The sequence below is a fragment of the Bombina bombina genome, chromosome 2 (genome assembly GCF_027579735.1).
Source record: "Bombina bombina isolate aBomBom1 chromosome 2, aBomBom1.pri, whole genome shotgun sequence".
Classification (NCBI taxonomy): domain Eukaryota; kingdom Metazoa; phylum Chordata; class Amphibia; order Anura; family Bombinatoridae; genus Bombina; species Bombina bombina.
In genome coordinates, this window is record NC_069500.1 from 202634706 (window position 1) to 202655026 (window position 20321).

The following is a 20321-nucleotide window of genomic DNA, read 5'->3' on the forward strand; positions in this document are numbered from 1 at the left end:
CCTTCTAATTTTTTATCCATTGGATCTGAAAAGGCACAACTATCCTCCACCGGGATAGTGGTACGCTTAGCCAAAGTAGAAACTGCTCCCTCCACCTTAGGGACCGTCTGCCATAAGTCCTGTGTGGTGGCGTCTATTGGAAACATTTTCCTAAATATAGGAGGGGGGGAAAAAGGCACACCGGGTCTATCCCACTCCTTGCTAATTTCTGTAAGCCTCTTAGGTATAGGAAAAACGTCAGTACACACCGGTACCGCATAGTATTTATCCAGCCTACATAATTTCTCTGGAATTGCAACCGTGTTACAATCATTCAGAGCCGCTAATACCTCCCCTAGCAATACGCGGAGGTTCTCAAGCTTAAATTTAAAATTAGAAATCTCTGAATCCAGTCTTCCTGGATCAGATCCGTCACCCACAGAATGAAGCTCTCCGTCCTCATGTTCTGCAAATTGTGACGCAGTATCGGACATGGCTCTCCCATCATCAGCGCGCTCTGTCCTTAACCCAGAGCAATCGCGCTTGCCTCTTAATTCTGGCAATTTAGATAATACTTCTGTCATAACAGTAGCCATGTCTTGCAAAGTGATTTGTATGGGCCTCCCTGTTGGCGCCACAATATCACGCACCTCCTGAGCGGGAGGCGAAGGTACTGACACGTGAGGAGAGTTAGTCGGCATAACTTCCCCCTCGTTGTCTGGTGATAATTTCTTTACATGTAAAGATTGACTTTTATTTAAAGTGACATCAATACAATTAGTACACAAATTTCTATTGGGCTCCACATTGGCCTTTAAACATAGTGAACAAAGAGATTCATCTGAGTCAGACATGTTTAAACAGACTAACAATGACGACTAGCAAGCTTGGAAAAAAGTTTCAAATAAATTTACAAGCAATATAAAAAACGCTACTGCGCCTTTAAGAAGCACAAAAAGCTGTCACAGTTGAAATAACAATGAACCAAATTAGTTATAGCAACCAAATTTTCACAGTAAATGTATTAAGTTAGCAGAGCATTGCACCCACTTGCAAATTGGATGATTAACCCCTTAATACCCAAAAACGGATAACAATTATATAATTAACGTTTTTATCACAGTCAAACACACTGTCACAGGTCTGCTGTGACTGATTACCTCCCTCAAAACGAATTTTGAAGACCCCTGAGCTCTCTAGAGACGTCCTGGATCATGGAGGATGAAGTAGGAAGATTGTGACTGAAATTTTACTGCGCAAAAAAAGCGCTAAAATAGGCCCCTCCCACTCATATTAAAACAGTGGGGAAGCTCAGCAAACTGTTTCTATGCAGAAAACAAGATAGCCATGTGGTAAAAATCATGCCCCAATAAGTTTTATCACCAAGTACCTCACAAAAAACGATTAACATGCTAGTAAACGTTTTGAACATATATTTTAAAAGCTATGAAGTGTTATTAATAAGCCTGCTACCAGTCGCATTTACTGCAGTGAAGGCTCATACATTACTACAGTATTTTCTGAGTGAAATTCCATTCCCTAGAAAAATACTTCAGTGTACACACACTCATCAGCCTAATACCAGTCGCTACCACTGCATTTAAGGCTGAACTTACATTACATTGGTATTAGCAGTATTTTCTCAGTCAATTCCATTCCTTAGAAAAATAATTTACTGCACATACCTCGTTTGCAGGGGGGCCCTGCATGCTATTCCCCTCTCTCTGAAGTTACCTCACCCCTCAGAATGTGTGAGAACAGCCAGTGGATCTTAGTTACGTCTGCTAAGATCATAGAAAACGCAGGCAGATTCTTCTTCTAATGCTGCCTGAGAACAAACAGCACACTCCGGTGCCATTTAAAATAACAAACTTTTGATTGAAGAAATAAACTAAGTTTAAAAACATCACAGACCTCTCACAACGACCTATCTTTAGTTAGGTTGCAAGAGAATGACTGGATATGACATGTGAGGGGAGGAGCTATATAGCAGCTCTGCTTGGGTGATCCTCTTGCAACTTCCTGTTGGGGAAGAGATATAATCCCATAAGTAATGGATGACCCGTGGACTGACTACACTTAACAAGAGAAAAAGCAAATTTGATGATAAAAGTAAATTGGAAAGTTGATTAAAATGAAAAGTCCTATCTGAATAATGAAAGTTTAATTCATACTAGACTGTCCCTTTAATTGTAACCTTAGCCCCCATTTGCATGAGCTATTTCGGTCAATAGATCAGGGTAACTCACTTTCCCAATCGCTTCTAGAAGCGATGACCACAGTTATTCCCAAACCTGATAAATCTAAGGATATAGTCAGCAACTACAGGCCAATATCTCTAATAAACGTTGACATTAAGATTTATGCCAAGATACTAGCAAATCGTCTCAATCTCATCCTACCAAAAATGATCCATCTGGACCAGGTTGGATTTATTAGAAGCCGCGAGGCCTAAGATAATACTAGAGTGCTTCATTCACTACAAGTGTCCCACGATCACAAAAGCCCCCTTGTCCTCTCCACTAACACCGAGAAGGCTTTTGACAGGGTCAACTGGCATTTCATGTGGTCGGCTCTGTCAAAGTTTGGTCTCAGACAAATTTATATCCAGAATACAGGCCTTATATACTAACCCCCGAGCTACAGTCAAAGTCAACAATACGATCTCCCGATCCTTTCCAATATTGAACGGCAGTCAACAAGGGTGCCCACTGTGTCCCTTACTGTTCGCCATTACAGTGGAAATACTGGCGATTCAGATCAGAAGTAACAGATATAATTGGCATCCAATTTGACAATATCTTGCAAAAATGTCTTCTCTTTGCAGATGACATTATCTTCACTTTACAACCTCCATTAACTTCCATACCGGCATTAATACAAATGTTGGAGACATATAGACAGGTTTTAAATTACTCTATAAATATGGAGAAATCGGGACTTATCCCCATTAATATAAGCCCCAAAGATATGGATTATCTACTACATAACACTCCTTTTATACTATCTCCACTTCCCTCAAATCTTTGGGGCTGATTATCCCAAAACACCCCCGAGACTTGCACCACGAGAATTTTGTGAAGCTTCAGACTGCTGTCTCTTCCCTGTTGGAATCTTGGCATAAGCAAGGTCACCTATCCTGGATAGGTCGTATTAATACGATAAAAATGATCATCCCTAAATATTTATACTTGTTCCAAGCACTCCCCGTCTCAGTACCACACCATTGAGTAACTCAACAACGAATGTTAGAATCCTTTATCTGGGCATATAGAAAACAGAGTGACTCGCAATACTCTTTACTTAAGTAAAGAATATGGAGGACTGAATGTACCCAATTTAACACTTTACTATAAGGCTGCCCACCTTGCGCGGATAATAGCATGGAATCATAATCCCCCTTCCAAACTTTGGGTTCAAATTGAAGCTACATTAATAAAACAGCGTGTGATGAGAGACCTTTGCTGGATCCCTAAGTCACACAGACCCGCCTTAGCTAAGCATAATGACTGTGTTAGAGCAACACTAGCTGTCTGGGATGCTCTTATTTACATTCAGGTGTATATACCGCAAAAAGCTGTTACAATTAATGCTTACGTGCGCTAAGCGCATCATTCCCAGACTCTGGAAACTACAACAACCCCCTACATTCCAGCAATGGGAATCTGAATTAAACCACGTTTTGTCCTTAGAAAAAGATTTTTGCTTCGCTGGTAAGAAAGACTTTATACTAGATGTTAACTTTATTTGGGAACAAAAACACGTTAATGTTGAGATATGATGTCTCTGCCAATTGTGTCGTTTGATGTACTGTCATAGTTCTGTTATGTGGAAGAGGTTTCTCACCCTATTTACATTACAACCTATCCCCCATTTATTGCCACTTCCAAACAAGATGTAACCACAATATCTGCATAATGTGATATTAAAGACCTTTGTTCACCTTGTTTTCTTGGTTTTAATTTATCCCCTTTTATATTTCCGTTTTCTTTGTTCAATGTAAGTCAACAATGTACTAAAATCTTTGAGAACTCTCTTCTCTTGAATGTTAAGCTAACTGTATGCTTACATCTGCTGTTATTGTATTTGAAAATGCCAATAAAAACCATTTACATCTAAATATATATTTACTGTGCAATTCAATATTCATGTTTGAAATTTTAGTAGTTCCATTCAAGCTTTCCATCACGGTTTCAGTAGAGTTAATAAGTGTTATAAGAAAGCTTTATAAACAAGGATCAGTCTCCTGATCACCAGGAAGTTATCTGCACAATATACATAAAAGCACATAACACTCTATTTTGATGATTTTTGAAAAGGTATTTACAGTATATTTATTGCGTCTGATTAAATATTACAGTATCAGGACATGTTTTTGAGAGGAGATTACAGCCAGCATGGAATGGCAAAACAAGGTCCCTATGTTAATCTAAAGAACAGTAAGTATGTATTTATGGGGTGCCTGGGATACTAACAGCTACACTCCGTCTATAGGTACCCATTCTTGATTATATAATTCAATTTTTCATCAGCCAGCAAGATAGACAAATGATGCCTCACTATATTACATACCTGAGTAAACTGTGTGCTGTATTGAGTTACAAAGGTAATCTCTGAATCACTATCAGTGTCTATTTTATGTAATCCAAGGAGATTAGTTCTGTCTATCATGTCAACCTGATATTGAGCTTTTTTAACAATTTCTCAACCTCTCTTAATTGTAGTCTCAGCTTTCTACATTCTGTCTTATAATTAATCTGTATAATTTGAACAGTTTCTCTTCATACGTAAGAACTAGGGCTGGGCGATATGGGGGGGGGGGGGGTGTCGCGATTTTCTTATAAATTACTATAAACACCATAATTTTTCATTAAAACATTTAACACTACATAATCTTAATGTACATGTTTCTCATTGACACACACACACACAACAAAACTAGTTTAAATAAAATATAAGTGCAAAAAATTATAAATTAAATATATATATATTCAAATTACCTGAATAAAAGGGATCAGAAAAGTAAATAAGCAATAACAATATTAAAAATAATGGAACTGCCGCAAAAAGACAAATGGGTGTTAATTTGAAAGCAACCCAGTTCTATGGTGATTCAAAATAAAAATATAGCAAGCCTAAATGAAGACACAAGAGTTTAGCAAATGACTGCAGGAAAAACCACTCTAAGTAGGCCTTGCACCTAACTGGGCAAGTAACAGTTATATCGCATATAGACATGACTATCTGATCCCACATTGATCATTCACAATCCTGTACCATAGTAAAAATCCCTATGCCGCCCCAGCCTGTAGCCTCTTCTAGCCTGAAGTAGGGCTGCTAAACCTTATAGGCAAACGTGCTAGCTGGTGTGTAAACTCACTACCGGATGTGTACAAGACCAGCCCCGACACCTAATACATGTCGCACTGCCATGCTTACCCCTCTGGCCGCTTCCAAGCTTTTGATCAGTTTCTTGATCTTCCATATCTCCATGTTCCTATCTGCAGCACTCGGGTCGACTGCCATCTTCTCTCCTCCTGCTCTCTACAGCCGCGCTGTGCAGACAAACGGTTAGTCAGGCGATTCCAGCTGCAACTCGCACTATTAGATGTAGATTCCCTCTGAGCAAGCAGCGGCCTTTACCTGTGCCCTATCGCCAGCTTCTCTACCACTCCCTCTGTGTCGGATCTCAATGGAGGCAGCTCAGGCTCCCAGCTGTGACGTAGAAACCGGCTTCTCTTCAGTCGCCGCTGCATGTGTTGCAATCCAAAGTCTGTTCACATGGGGCGAGTGATGTCACTTCTGGGAGGGGCTAAGATCGCATACTCTCGCGGTTTTCAAATCGCAGCGGTTAATCGCGGTTTAAAACCCCATATACGGTTAATTGTGCAGCCCTAGTAAGAACTGACTTTTTGCTATTGAGAGGGGGACATGAGAAGGTTGATTACTCCTAGCATTTAGGAGAGAATTCTTAGTAATAGGTTTTCTGTATGTCTTAGACTTTATAACATTTTCTTTCTCTAAACCAGTTAATGTCACATCTAGATAATCTGTAGTTTCATTAAATTCCATAGTGAATTTGATCCCCACTAAGATGTCGTTCAAACGATCAACAAATTCTCGTGCCTCATCTGAAGTACCTGTTTAGATCAATAAAAGATCATCTATGAATCTTCTATAATATTTTATCTTTGATCTATATGGGTTTCCACCTCCATATATGTGGGACCGCTCCCACCAACCTAAAAATAGGTTGGAGTAAGAGGGGGCAAATCTTGCCCCCATGGCGGTCCCACACACCTGGAGGTAGAAAGATCCATCAAACTCAAAATACTTATGGTTCAAGTAAAAAACAAACCACTCTACAGAAGAAGTCAATATTCTCAGTACTCATCTCTGTATTTTTAATTCAAAAAGTATCTGATTGCAGTTCGACCTCATTCATGGGTATCGTAGAGTAAAGGGACACCACATCTATGGTGAGCCAACTACACTCAGACGTCCACTCTATCTCCTGTATTTCTGTTAAGAGCTGTTTAGTGTCTCTCAAATGACTCCACAAAGCAGTAACAATCGGTTATAAAATATGATCGACCCATTCAGACAAAGGCTCCAATAGGGAGCCTATGCATGAAACAATTGGCCTACCTTTAATTTCCAAAAGAGATTTGTGGACCTTGGGAAACCTATGGAAGATCGGTCTTTGAGGATGTTCTACTAATAAATATTTCGTTGTACTAGCATTTATGTACCCGAATTCCAATGCCTCATCTACTATGTGTCTAATCTGCAACTGATCATTTCTACTGAGGTCTGATCTTAGAATTGAATATGTTGTGTCATCAGACAATTGGCGTAATGCCTCTATTTCATAAACCTGTCTTGACATAACCACTATACTCCCTCCTTTGTCTGATTTGCAAATTGCCAGATCCTTTCTATTCCTAAGTTGTTCTAATGCCCTCTATTGTTGTAGATTTAAATTTCTTTTTTTAATTTTGGCTCTTACTTTCATTTGATAGTTTAGTTAATTCTCTCTCAATAATAGAATGAAAGTATTCCAATATGTCTCCTCTACTTTGAAGTGGGGAAAATGTAGACCTAACTGTCATAGTGTTCCCTATAGTGTCACTAGGGTAATCTCTATATTGTTGTGTGGATCCCTCTGTATCAAGTGTTTCCAAATCATGAACTGTACATAATTCATCAAATTTTAATTTTGGATTAGTGTCATCATTTCTCATCTCAACAATAGTTTGTTCTGTCAGCTGTTGACCAAAGTTTCTCTTAAGAGTTAAGTTACGTACCAAACGATTAAGATTTAGCAAAGTATTGAAATAGATTAAGGTCTGTTGTAGGTGCAAAATTTAAGCCTAATTGCAATACTTCATATTCAGCCATATCAAGATCAGTACCAGAGAGATCAATAATATTACCATATGTAATTACATCTCTATCCCCTATTCTCTCTGTGCTTTTAATTGATATTGATTTTTTTCCTCTGATTTCTTTTTGAGCCCCCCCTCCGTCTGGTTGTTCTACGGTGTTGTGAAAAACCCGATTCATGGTCTCTGTTGCATCCATTCTCTCTCTCTGGTTCAACCCGCCTGAGTTCTATTAGATTTAGTGTACCTAGTCCATGAATTTTTACAATATTCTATACGTCTTTCCTTAGGTCTGGTGTCACCTCCCTGTTTCTGTTTATTCATAATTTGTGTAGTTCCCTTTTTATCTACAGTTTTTTCTTGTGCACTTTGTGCTTCTGGAGTATTGGTAGAAACAATAATCTGATCTGAATTAATGTCACTATTTTGATGATCACTGTCTTCCTCCATCAATTCAGCTTCAGTGTCCACAAAGTTCACTTTCTTTTTGTTCTTATTTTTAGGATTTTTTGGTGGGGAGTTCCTTAAACCACTGTTGTCTCTCCAGGATCTGTCCTTTTTCTTTCAAACAAAAACTTGATTTTTCTTATAATCCTCAGAATCTCTTAGATATTGGACATGTTTCGTTTGTATGATTTCTTTCTTCTCATCTTCCACAGCTGCCTTCAATAGTACATCAAATACCACGTAATCTGGGTCCATAGTATATTGGTCCAATGTAACTTTCAATTGCACTATTTTGTCACGTATCTTGGATAATTCAGAAGTTTTATACTTGATGATTAATAGCATTAGCCTTATGGAGCATTCAGCCAGTACTTCGTTCCAATCTTTAATGAACTCTGTATCCTGTACTTCAAAAGAAGGGTATTTATTTAAACGCAATCCTCTAGGTAGCATGTTTAGCTTGTGATAGCGTTCCAGAGTCCATTTCAATAAATATGAGTGTCCACCTACTTTTGGCTATATACTGTCTTTCACAGCAAAAGCTAGCAAAATTAATAAAGTATGTGTAATACAATATTCTTTTATTGTAAGCAATGAAATATGGGGGATCCAGATTTTATTTTAAGAGATTAAACAGATTTTCAAACATTGTGCAACCATAAAGTCTACAATTCTGAGGACCATTTATATGGCATTACTATATATCCTTCTCAAAAACAAACTCACCTTCATTGCTATGTTATGTTGCAGAGCTGGAATTTATGACAGTGGGGAAAAAAAAAAAAAAACTTGCTTCTTACCATAATATTGTCATCTTCAGAAGGTTTCTTGCAAGGTGTAGGAGGAATCTCATCACTTCCACTAGAATTTCTTGTTCTTGATATTTGACTTAATGACCACACAGAGTCTTCTTCAACGCAGATGGTGGAGCAGGACTCTGAATCAGGAACTGCAGCTGAAGCGGGTTCAGTACTGTGCAAAGCAAAATGTTTGCATTTGTTTATTATCTACTGTAGTAAAAATTGTGACGTTAAAGGACTCTAAATACAGTAGATTTGCATAACCAAAAAATGCCTGATAAAAAGACAATGCAATAGTATTAAGAGCTGGTGGCAGTTTCAAAGCTTGCGCAATGCATCCATTACCCCCCATTACTAGGACAGGACTAGGAAGAATAATCGATTATTAAGCATACATTTCCTTAACATACATAAATCATAAGACATAAATGTATGTATTGGTTTGTAATTCTGCTATAAAAACAAAACACAGGAAAATAAACGGTGGTATGTGAAATGACGTTTCATCTCATGTGGCTGAAAGCTTAGAGACATTAAACAAACTGTAAGCTACATGATAATGTACCTTTATATCTGATAAAAATGAGGCAATGAATAATACTGCTTTATTTTGGTAAATTTACATATTGTTTTGTTTTTGCTGTATTTCCTGTCCCCCAGAACAAAAGAACCCTTGCTAACCAATCAAAAACATTATTTGCAGATATAGCATGAACTCTGTTTGCAAACTGCAGTTAAGATAAGAGACAGGGGTAGCCATATATTCTGTTCTAATCTCTTATAGCTTAACATAAGTATATATTTATACACACACAATAATAATATTCATGCCTAAACTACCATGATTGTTTATGCAATACAGATTATCCACCTTAATAGAACAAATGAGTACAGAGAATGTGAGGGAGGAGGGGGATGGGAGAAAGCTCACATATAAATTAGCTAAAAGTATTAACCCAATCCTCACTGGGAAAAGTGGCACAAATACAATATTGCAAAAAGGTTAAACTTTAAATAATCAAAAAAATTCAAGCATTGTTGAAATGACAAATTTAATGGCCATTAATTTAAATGTATATGAAACCCAAAACTTTTCTTTTGTGATTCAGACAGAGCATACTATTTTAAAAATGTTTCCAATTTACTACTATTATAAAATTTGCTTCATTCCCATGAGGTGTGTTGAAGAGATACCTAGGTAGTCATCTGGAGCACTACATGGTCGGAAATAGTGCTGCCATCTAGTGCTCTTGCAAATGGATAAGAGCTCCAGAAATTGTCCGGCTCCTGCTTTTATATAAAAGATACCAAGAGAACGAAGAAAAAAACAAATTAAAAGTAAAATAGAAAATTGTATAAAATTTGTATAAAATTGCATGCTCTATCTGAAACGTGAAAGAAAAAAGTTGAGTTTCATATCATGGTAACATGAAAGTCTGGAAACTCAAAGGGCTAGATTACAATCCAGTTGTTAATTTAAACTACTGTTAGTAATAAAGAAAAACTTATCAGATAAGTTTACAAACAAAATGTGATCTACCCATATACTGTGCATTTAAACAACATTACTATAACTACTATTCCGCCATTGGCCGAGCAGGCTCTCACCTCTGATCTTGTGTTACTTCTTCAGAGGAAACCGGGCTGATTAACACAGGTGCAGGAAGAGGCTCCTCAGCACTGAGCGAATCACACGAATAAGGGTATTCAGGATTTATAGGGATTTCCACTAGAGTTAAAATAAATGTTGCTTCTTCTGGAGGACAATCAACTGCACGAAAATTATTTGTGAAAGTATAAAACAAGTTAGGAAATTTGACTTTCAAAAAAAAATAAAAAAATTTGTTAGATATTATATATATATATATATATATATATATATATATATATATATATATATATATATATCTATATATATATATATATATATATAAATATATATATATATATATATATATAATATAATATCCATCTTTAACATTGATTTTCACAATTCTACAAATTGCTATTGGATTTGCATGTTACAGATCTTGCATTTTGGCCTCTCTAGGGAGAGTGGGACAAAGCAGATTTTTTACACAAAAACAAGACAGTTGTTTAATGTCCTTTGAAAAAGCATTTAAAGTGAAGGTCAATTTAGATGAATTGGTGCCCCGTTTTTAATAATACTATTAAAAACAAGGGAACTTTAATTAATCAAAATTGACATTTCACTCGTTTTCTTCAAAAACGTATCGTTTTATCCTGACAGCCGCTGCAGCACTTCGTCCGCCCGTCGCAAGCCCTCTTCGCGGGTCCAAAATGACTAATCCGGCTTCCTCCAATCACGGCGTTGTCTCAGGCCATGATTCCCCCGGGGGAAAGTCGTGATTGGAGGAAGCCGGATTCGTCATTTCTGGCGTATGAAGAGGTTTCGGACGGCCGGGCGAATCGCTGGAGCAGCTGTCAGGATTAAAAGGTACGTTTTTGAAGAAAACGAGTGAAATGTAAATTTTGATGAATAAAAAGTGCCCTTGTTTTAATAGGATTATTAAAAACCAGGCACCGATTCATCTATATTGACTTTAACTGTGACAATATACTAACTTTTTAAAAGTTTTGTTACTACAAAGATGTTTTATCTCAGACCCCATTCTTTGCTCACTGCTACAGCCTACTGAAAAACACAGTTTGTAATGGGTGAAACTCATGGTTTATTAAAAAAGTTAAATAAAATCTCAGTTTTCTAGAGGGCACATGTAAGCCCCTACAACCTTAAAGTGATGTTAAATTCAAGCGTATAACAAAATCAATGTTAAAGAAAAATATTATATAAGTAAATCCAATAGCTAGTTAAGTCAATTTGTAAAATTGTGAAAAGCCAGGATTTACCATCACTAAAAATAAACATTAGCTTCTAGTGTTAATCTTACCCTATCTGTGCCGAAACTATAACGCTAACTCAGCGCCTCTGGCCATACACGGCACAGCACTCTTCAATGAGGTGACGTTTCCTCCTCTAAACCAATAGCTATGCATGTTAACTGACATCCTAGCACAGGCGCTGAGTTAGGGATATACAATCGGCACAGTTAGAGTGAGATTAACGCCGTTTTTTATTATTTTTAGTGATGGTAAATCCTAGCGGCTGTATAGGCGTGGATTTAACATCACTTTAAGAAAAAAGAAACGTATGTGGCCGTATCAAGTCTTGCGTGTACAGGGCTGGTAATTGTTCTACACCAAGTTAAATATTGTGATCTGAACACTAATGTATGGCTCCAACAAACCTGAAATATCGTCTTTGAGGGCCTCTGTGCAATCCTGTTGCGAATCTCCTTGCTCACTTGTACTTTTACACTATAAAAAAAATTAGAATTTGAAAAATCAGCCAAGAAGTTTTTTTTTTTTTTTTTTATACATCACAAAATATAAAAGTTTGAATTCTGTTTACAAACTAATTTACAATATTACAGTTGCATAAAGTGGGCATAGACAATTCTATTACCTGGCTAAATGGTTCAGAACAATTTGTAGTTATGGGAGCCGTGTTCTGCACAGGTAGACCCTGATGGGATGTGTGGGAAGGTAGGCATTCAAGCACAAAGATGCCAGGCTCTTCTTCCTCGGATTTAGCAAGACATCTACTCCCAGTTTGTAGGCCCAGAGGATGGTGGCCATTTTCCACTGACCTGTAAAACAATTCATGTTTAAAAAGTAATATAGAGCACAAGGGAAGCTATACATTGCATATTAAACAGGAACAGCCAAACATATTAAAATAAATTTGTATGTAAAACATGGTTAAATAAAAACAGTTTCAAATGATACTGAAACTAACAGGATGTGCATAACTTGGCCCTAAAGAAAGATTAGTGGCTGAGGGTAATTCTGCAGCTGTATTTGGAGGCCTCCACCAGCATAAAAGCAGTAGGTTTTATTTACCACAAGAGCATTCATTTTTCAAACTAAAATGCTTTATGTGAACAGTGAGAAACCTCACCCCCTGCAATTCATCTGCTTGTTAAACCTATGGCACGTTTTTCACAGAAGCTTCTTTGTTCAATGAGAGCCTAGGTTCAGAAACTCTGCAGTCTAAACTGCAAAGCTTCTTCTAGTTACTGTATTGTCATCCCATTTGTGGACCTACTGGTTTGCCCAGCCTCGCATTGGCTTATGACATTGCTAGTTGGGGCTGGACATACTTCTGATATTCACTTCTGAGATTGCAGCATTTGTTTGCCTTACGTTGTTTGGTTGTTTTTTTGTGCAATAGTCATCTGAAGTGCTCTAATTACACATACTCCGTGGTCCAGTTAAAGGAATATGAAATCCAATTTTTTTCTTTCATGATTCAGATAAAGCATGCAATTTTACTCCCATTATCATTTTATTCTTTGTTCTCTTGGTGTCTTTATTTGAAAGAGCAAGAATGTAAGCTTAGGAGCCAGACAATTTTCAGTCCAGCACCTGGGTAGAGCTTGCTGATTGGTGTCTAAATGTAGCCACCAATCAGTAAGTGCTATCCATGGTGCTGAACAAAAAATGGACCAGCTCCTAATCCTACATTCCTGCTCTTTCAAATAAGGATACCAAGAGTACAAAGAAAAATTAATAGGAGTAAATTAGAAAGTTGCTTAAAATTGCATGCTCTATCTGAATCACAAAAGAAAAAAATGTGGGTTTCATATCCAGTTAAGGTTTTATAAAATTGGTGATTTAGCACCATTTTGATGTTGATCATTTTTGGCACTTTGATTGTGTGAATGTATGTATGTATGCATGCATGAATGTATGAATGAATGAATGAATGAATGAATGAACCTTTGTGTATGTATGTGGTTTTTTTTCTCACTTCTGTCTATTTTTTTGTTGCAAGTTTACAAAACCTGGAAACAAAAGTTACATTTGCAGATCACTGTTTCAATTCATTTGTACCACTTAGTACAGACAACTCTGTGCAGTTTCTTACAGAAAAAGTGGGATATAAGCAAAGTTGGCTACCAATTACATATGTTATTAGGCATCAGTGGTGTAAATGACACAGATAATGGAAAAGTCCCCAATGCATTTTCTACCTTGAACTTCCCACATCAGGTAGAACAACACGGCACAAGTCATTCAAAAACATATTTTATGTAAGAACTTACCTGATAAATTCATTTCTCTCATATTAGCAAGAGTCCATGAGCTAGTGACGTATGGGATATACATTCCTACCAGGAGGGGCAAAGTTTCACAAACTTTAAAATGCCTACAAATACACCCCTCACCACACCCACAATTCAGTTTAACGAATAGCCAAGAAGTGGGGTGATAAGAAAAAAATGCAAAAGCATAAAAAATAAGGAATTGGAATAATTGTGCTTTATACAAAAAAAATCATAACCACCACAAAAAAGGGTGGGCCTCATGGACTTTTGCTAATATGAAAGAAATGAATTTATCAGGTAAGTTCTTACATAAATTATGTTTTCTTTCATGTAATTAGCAAGAGTCCATGAGCTAGTGACGTATGGGATAATGACTACCCAAGATGTGGATCTTCCACGCAAGAGTCACTAGAGAGGGAGGGATAAAATAAAGACAGCCAATTCCGCTGAAAATAATCCACACCCAAACTAAAGTTTAAATCTTATAATGAAAAAAACTAAAATTATAAGCAGAAGAATCAAACTGAAACAGCTGCCTGAAGTACTTTTCTACCAAAAACTGCTTCAGAAGAAGAAAACACATCAAAATGGTAGAATTTAGTAAAAGTATGCAAAGAAGACCAAGTTGCTGCTTTGCAAATCTGATCAACCGAAGCTTCATTCCTAAACGCCCAGGAAGTAGAAACTGACCTAGTAGAATGAGCTGTAATCCTTTGAGGCGGAGTTTTACCCGACTCGACATAAGCATGATGAATTAAAGATTTCAACCAAGATGCCAAAGAAATGGCAGAGGCCTTCTGACCTTTCCTAGAACCGGAAAAGATAACAAATAGACTAGAAGTCTTTCGGAAATTCTTAGAGCTTTGAAATATGTTGAAGCTACTAACTACATCCAAAGAATGCAATGATTTCTCCTTAGAATTAGGACATAATGAAGGAACCACAATTTCTCTACTAATGTTGTTAGAATTCACAACCTTAGGTAAAAATTTAAAAGAAGTTCGCAACACCGCCTTATCCTGATGAAAAATCAGAAAAGGAGACTCACAAGAAAGAGCAGATAATTCAGAAACTCTTCTGGCAGAAGAGATGGTCAAAAGGAACAAAACTTTCCAAGAAAGTAATTTAATGTCCAATGAATGCATAGGTTCAAACGGAGGAGCTTGAAGAGCCCCCAGAACCAAATTCAAACTCCAAGGAGGAGAAATTGACTTAATGACAGGTTTTATATGAACCAAAGCATGTACAAAACAATGAATATCAGGAAGATTAGCAATCTTTCTGTGAAAAAGAACAGAAAGAGCAGAGATTTGTCCTTTCAAGGAACTTGCAGACAAACCTTTATCCAAACCATCCTGAAGGAACTGTAAAATTCTCGGAATTCTAAAAGAATGCCAGGAAAAATGATGAGAAAGACACCAAGAAATATAAGTCTTCCAGACTCTATAATATATCTCCCTAGATACGGATTTACGAGCCTGTAACATAGTATTAATCACAGAGTCAGAGAAACCTCTTTGACTAAGAATCAAGCGTTCAATCTCCATACCTTTAAATTTAAGGATTTGAGATCCTGATGGAAAAAAGGACCTTGCGACAGAAGGTCTGGTCTTAACGGAAGAGTCCACGGTTGGCAAGAGGCCATCCGGACAAGATCCGCATACCAAAACCTGTGAGGCCATGCTGGAGCTACCAGCAGAACAAACGAACATTCCTTCAGAATCTTGGAGATTACTCTTGGAAGAAGAACTAGAGGCGGAAAGATATAGGCAGGATGATACTTCCAAGCAAGTGACAATGCATCCACTGCTTCCGCTTGAGGATCCCTGCATCTGGACAGATACCTGGGAAGTTTCTTGTTTAGATGAGAGGCCATCAGATCTATTTCTGGAAGTCCCCATATTTGAACAATCTGAAGAAATACCTCTGGGTGAAGAGACCATTCGCCCGGATGTAACGTTTGGCGACTGAGATAATCTGCTTCCCAATTGTCTATACCTGGGATATGAACCGCAGAAACTAGACAGGAGCTGGATTCCTCCCATACCAGAATTCGAGATACTTCTTTCATGGCCAGAGGACTGTGAGTCCCTCCTTGATGATTGATGTATGCCACAGTCGTGACATTGTCTGTCTGAAAACAAATGAACGATTCTCTCTTTAGAAGAGGCCATGACTGAAGAGCTCTGAAAATTGCACGGAGTTCCAAAATATTGATTGGTAATCTCACCTCCTGAGATTCCCAAACCCCTTGTGCTGTCAGAGACCCCCAAACAGCTCCCCAACCTGTCAGACTTGCATCTGTTGAGATCACAGTCCAGGTCGGAAGAACAAAAGAAGCCCCCTGAACTAAACGATGGTGATCTGTCCACCACGTCAGAGAGTGTCGTACAATCGGTTTTAAAGATATTAATTGAGATATCTTTGTGTAATCCCTGCACCACTGGTTCAGCATACAGAGTTGAAGAGGTCGCATGTGAAAACGAGCAAAGGGGATCGCATCCGATGCAGCAGTCATAAGACCTAGAAGGCTACCATAAGGCTACCGAAGGGAATGATTGTGATTGAAGGTTTCGACAAGCTGAGATCAATTTTAGACGTCTCTTGTCTGTCAGAGACAGTGTCATGGACACTGAATCTATCTGGAAACCTAAAAAGGTAACCCCTGTTTGAGGAATCAATGAACTTTTCGGTAAATTGATCCTCCAACCATGATCTCGAAGAAACAACACAGGTCGATTCGTATGAGATTCTGCTAAATGTGAAGACTGAGCAAGTACCAAGATATCGTCCAAATAAGGAAATACCACAATACCCTGTTCTCTGATTACAGACAGAAGGGCACCGAGAACCTTTGTAAAAATCCTTGGAGCTGTTGCTAGGCCAAACGGCAGAGCCACAAACTGGTAATGCTTGTCTAGGAAAGAGAATCTCAGAAACTGATAGTGATCTGGATGAATCGGAATATGCAGATATGCATCCTGTAAATCTATTGTGGACATATAATGCCCTTGCTGAACAAAAGGCAGAATAGTCCTTATAGTTACCATCTTGAATGTTGGTATCCTTACATAACGATTCAATATTTTTAGATCCAGAACTGGTCTGAAGGAATTCTCCTTCTTTGGTACAATGAAGAGATTTGAATAAAACCCCAGCCCCTGTTCCAGAACTGGAACTGGCATAATTACTCCAGCCAACTCTAGATCTGAAACACAATTCAGAAATGCTTGAGCCTTTGCTGGATTTACTGGGACACGGGAAAGAAAAAATCTCTTTGCAGGAGGCCTTATCTTGAAGCCAATTCTGTACCCTTCTGAAACAATGTTTTGAATCCAAAGATTGTGAATTGAATTGATCCAAATTTGTTTGAAAAAACGTAATCTGCCCCCTACCAGCTGGGCTGGAATGAGGGCCGCACCTTCATGTGGACTTGGGAGCTGGTTTTGGTTTTCTAAAAGGCTTGGACTTATTCCAGACTGGAGATGGTTTCCAAACTGATACTGCTCCTGAGGGCGAAGGATTAGGCTTTTGTTCCTTATTGTGACGAAAGGAACAAAAACGATTATTAGATCTAAATTTACCTTTAGATTTTCTATCCTGTGGTAAAAAAGTTCCTTTCCCTCCAGTAACAGTTGAGATAATAGAATCCAACTGAGAACCAAATAATTTATTACCCTGGAAAGAAAGGGAAAGCAAAGTTGACTTAGAAGACATATCAGCATTCCAAGTTTTAAGCCATAAAGCACTTCTAGCTAAAATAGCTAGAGACATATACCTGACATCAACTCTAATGATATCAAAGATGGCATCACAAATAAAGTTATTAGCATGTTGAAGAAGATTAACAATGCTATGAGAGTTATGATCTGTTACTTGTTGCGCTAAAGCTTCTAACCAAAAAGTTGAAGCTGCAGCCACATCCGCTAAAGATATAGCAGGTCTAAGAAGATTACCTGAACATAAGTAAGCTTTTCTTAGAAAGGATTCAATCTTCCTATCTAAAGGATCCTTAAAGGAAGTACTATCTGCCGTAGGAATAGTAGTACGTTTAGCAAGAGTAGAGACAGCCCCATCAACCTTAGGGATTTTGTCCCAAAATTCTAATCTGTCAGACGGCACAGGATATAATTGCTTAAAACGTTTAGAAGGAGTAAAAGAATTACCCAAATGATTCCATTCCCTGGAGATTACTTCAGAAATAGCATCAGGGACAGGAAAAACTTCTGGAATAACTACAGGAGATTTAAAAACCTTATTTAAACGTTTAGATTTAGTATCAAGAGGACCAGAATCCTCTATTTCTAATGCAATTAATACCTCTTTAAGTAAAGAACGAATAAATTCCATTTTGAATAAATATGAAGATTTATCAGCATCAACCTCTGAGACAGAATCCTCTGAACCAGAGGAACCACTATCAGAATCAGAATGATGATGTTCATTTAAAAATTCATCTGAAAAATGAGAAGTTTTAAAAGACCTTTTACATTTACTAGAAGGGGGAATAACAGACATAGCCTTCTTAATAGATTTAGAAACAAAATCTCTTATGTTAACAGGAACACTCTGAGCATTAGATATTGATGGAACCACAACAGGTAATGTAACATTACTAAAGGTAATATTATCTGCATTAACAAGTTTGTCATGACATTCATTACAAACAACAGCTGGAGGAACAGATACCACAAGTTTACAACAGATACACTTAACTTTGGTAGATCCAGCACCAGGCAGCGTTTTTCCAGAAGTATCTTCTGACTCAGTGTCAATCTGGGACATCTTGCAATATGTAATAGAAAAAACAACATATAAAGCAAAATTGATCAAATTCCTTAAATGACAGTTTCAGGAATGGGAAAAAATGCCAGTGAACAAGCTTCTAGCAACCAGAAGCAATAAATAATAAGACTTAAATAATGTGGAGACAAAAGTGACGCCCATATTTTTTTAGCGCCAAAAAAGACGCCCACATTATTTGGTGCCTAAATGCTTTTGGCGCCAAAAATGATGCTACATCCGGAACGCCGACACTTTTGGCGCAAAAAAACGTCAAAAATGACGCAACTTCCGGCGACACGTATGACGCCGGAAACAGAAAAAACTTTTTGCGCCAAAAAAGTCTGCGCCAAGAATGACGCAATAAAATGAAGCATTTTCAGCCCCCGCGAGCCTAACAGCCCACAGGAAAAAAAGTCAAATTTTAAGGTAAGAAAAAAATTGATTGATTCAAATGCATTATACCAAATATGAAACTGACTGTCTGAAAATAAGGAACGTTGAACATCCTGAGTCGAGGCAAATAAATGTTTGAATACATATATTTAGAACTTTATACAAAAGTGCCCAACCATAGCTTAGAGTATATATGGTATATATAAGAGTATATCGTCGATCTGAAAAGGGAGGTAAGAGATGAATCTCTACGACCGATAACAGAGAACCTATGAAATAGACCCCGTAGAAGGAGATCATTAAATTCAAATAGGCAATACTCTCTTCACATCCCTCTGACATTCACTGCACGCTGAGAGGAAAACCGGGCTCCAACCTGCTGCGGAGCGCATATCAACGTAGAATCTAGCACAAACTTACTTCACCACCTCCATAGGAGGCAAAGTTTGTAAAACTGATTTGTGGGTGTGGTGAGGGGTGTATTTATAGGCATTTTGAGGTTTGGGAAACTTTGCCCCTCCTGGTAGGAATGTATATCCCATACGTCACTAGCTCATGGACTCTTGCTAATTACATGAAAGAAAGAAGAATTTCTGCTCTTTCACATGAGTGGTTGTTCTTATAGCAAGCAGAGGATTACTTTAAAAACAGCAACAAAATGGTTTTCAGGAGAAGGGTGTCTGTAACAGAGCCCCTATTGCTCAATTGTTTGATGCAAGTGTTTTTCATTAGCCAAACTAGTTATCTGCAGCTTGACGTCCTTTCTTTGCAAAACTATCACATTTTTGCAGTTCCTTATATGAACCCTCTGCGTGACCACTCAGGCACTGATTTGCGTTGCACTGGATACTAGGGAGAGGAGGGGGCAATCCTGTCCCTATCTTCCACACTGTCTGCTCAGGAAGTCCGCCTCCCAGTTGTCCATTCCTGGGATGTGGTTCGCCGACAGACAGCAATTGTGGGTTTCCGCCCACTGCATTATCTTGGCTACCTCGGTCATGGCCAAGGAACTCCACGTTCCTCCCTGATGGTTGATGTAAGCCACTGAAGTTATGTTGTCCGACTGGAACCTGATGAACCGGGCCGAGGCTAACTGGGGCCAGGCCAGAAGAGCATTGAAGATTGCTCTCAGCTCCAGAATGTTTATAGGCAGAAAAGACTCAGACCGAGTCCACGTTCCCTGAGCTTTCAGAGAGCCTCAGACTGCTCCCCATCCCAAAAGGCTGGCATCTGTTGTCACAATCACCCAAGAGGGTCTGCGAAAGCAGTTTCCCTGGGAGAGATGATCCTGATACAACCACCAAAGAAGAGAATCCCTTGTCTCCTGCTCCAGCTGTGTTCGAGGAGACAGATCTGCATAATCTTCGTTCCACTGACTGAGCATGTCTAACTGCAGAGGT

General features: G+C 38.2%; 1 protein-coding gene across 1 annotated transcript in view; it reads right to left on the reverse strand.

Moving 5' to 3' along the window:
* BDP1 (B double prime 1, subunit of RNA polymerase III transcription initiation factor IIIB) overlaps positions 1-20321 on the reverse strand; it is a 437422-nt gene that overhangs the window by 54689 nt on the left and 362412 nt on the right. Inside the window, exons 37-40 of the mRNA XM_053701442.1 lie at positions 12099-12282; positions 11881-11950; positions 10220-10382; positions 8612-8783 (exon numbers count right to left, since the gene is read on the reverse strand). Of these exons, the coding sequence (XP_053557417.1) occupies positions 8612-8783; positions 10220-10382; positions 11881-11950; positions 12099-12282 (589 nt within the window). The remainder of the gene's footprint in view (positions 1-8611; positions 8784-10219; positions 10383-11880; positions 11951-12098; positions 12283-20321) is intronic.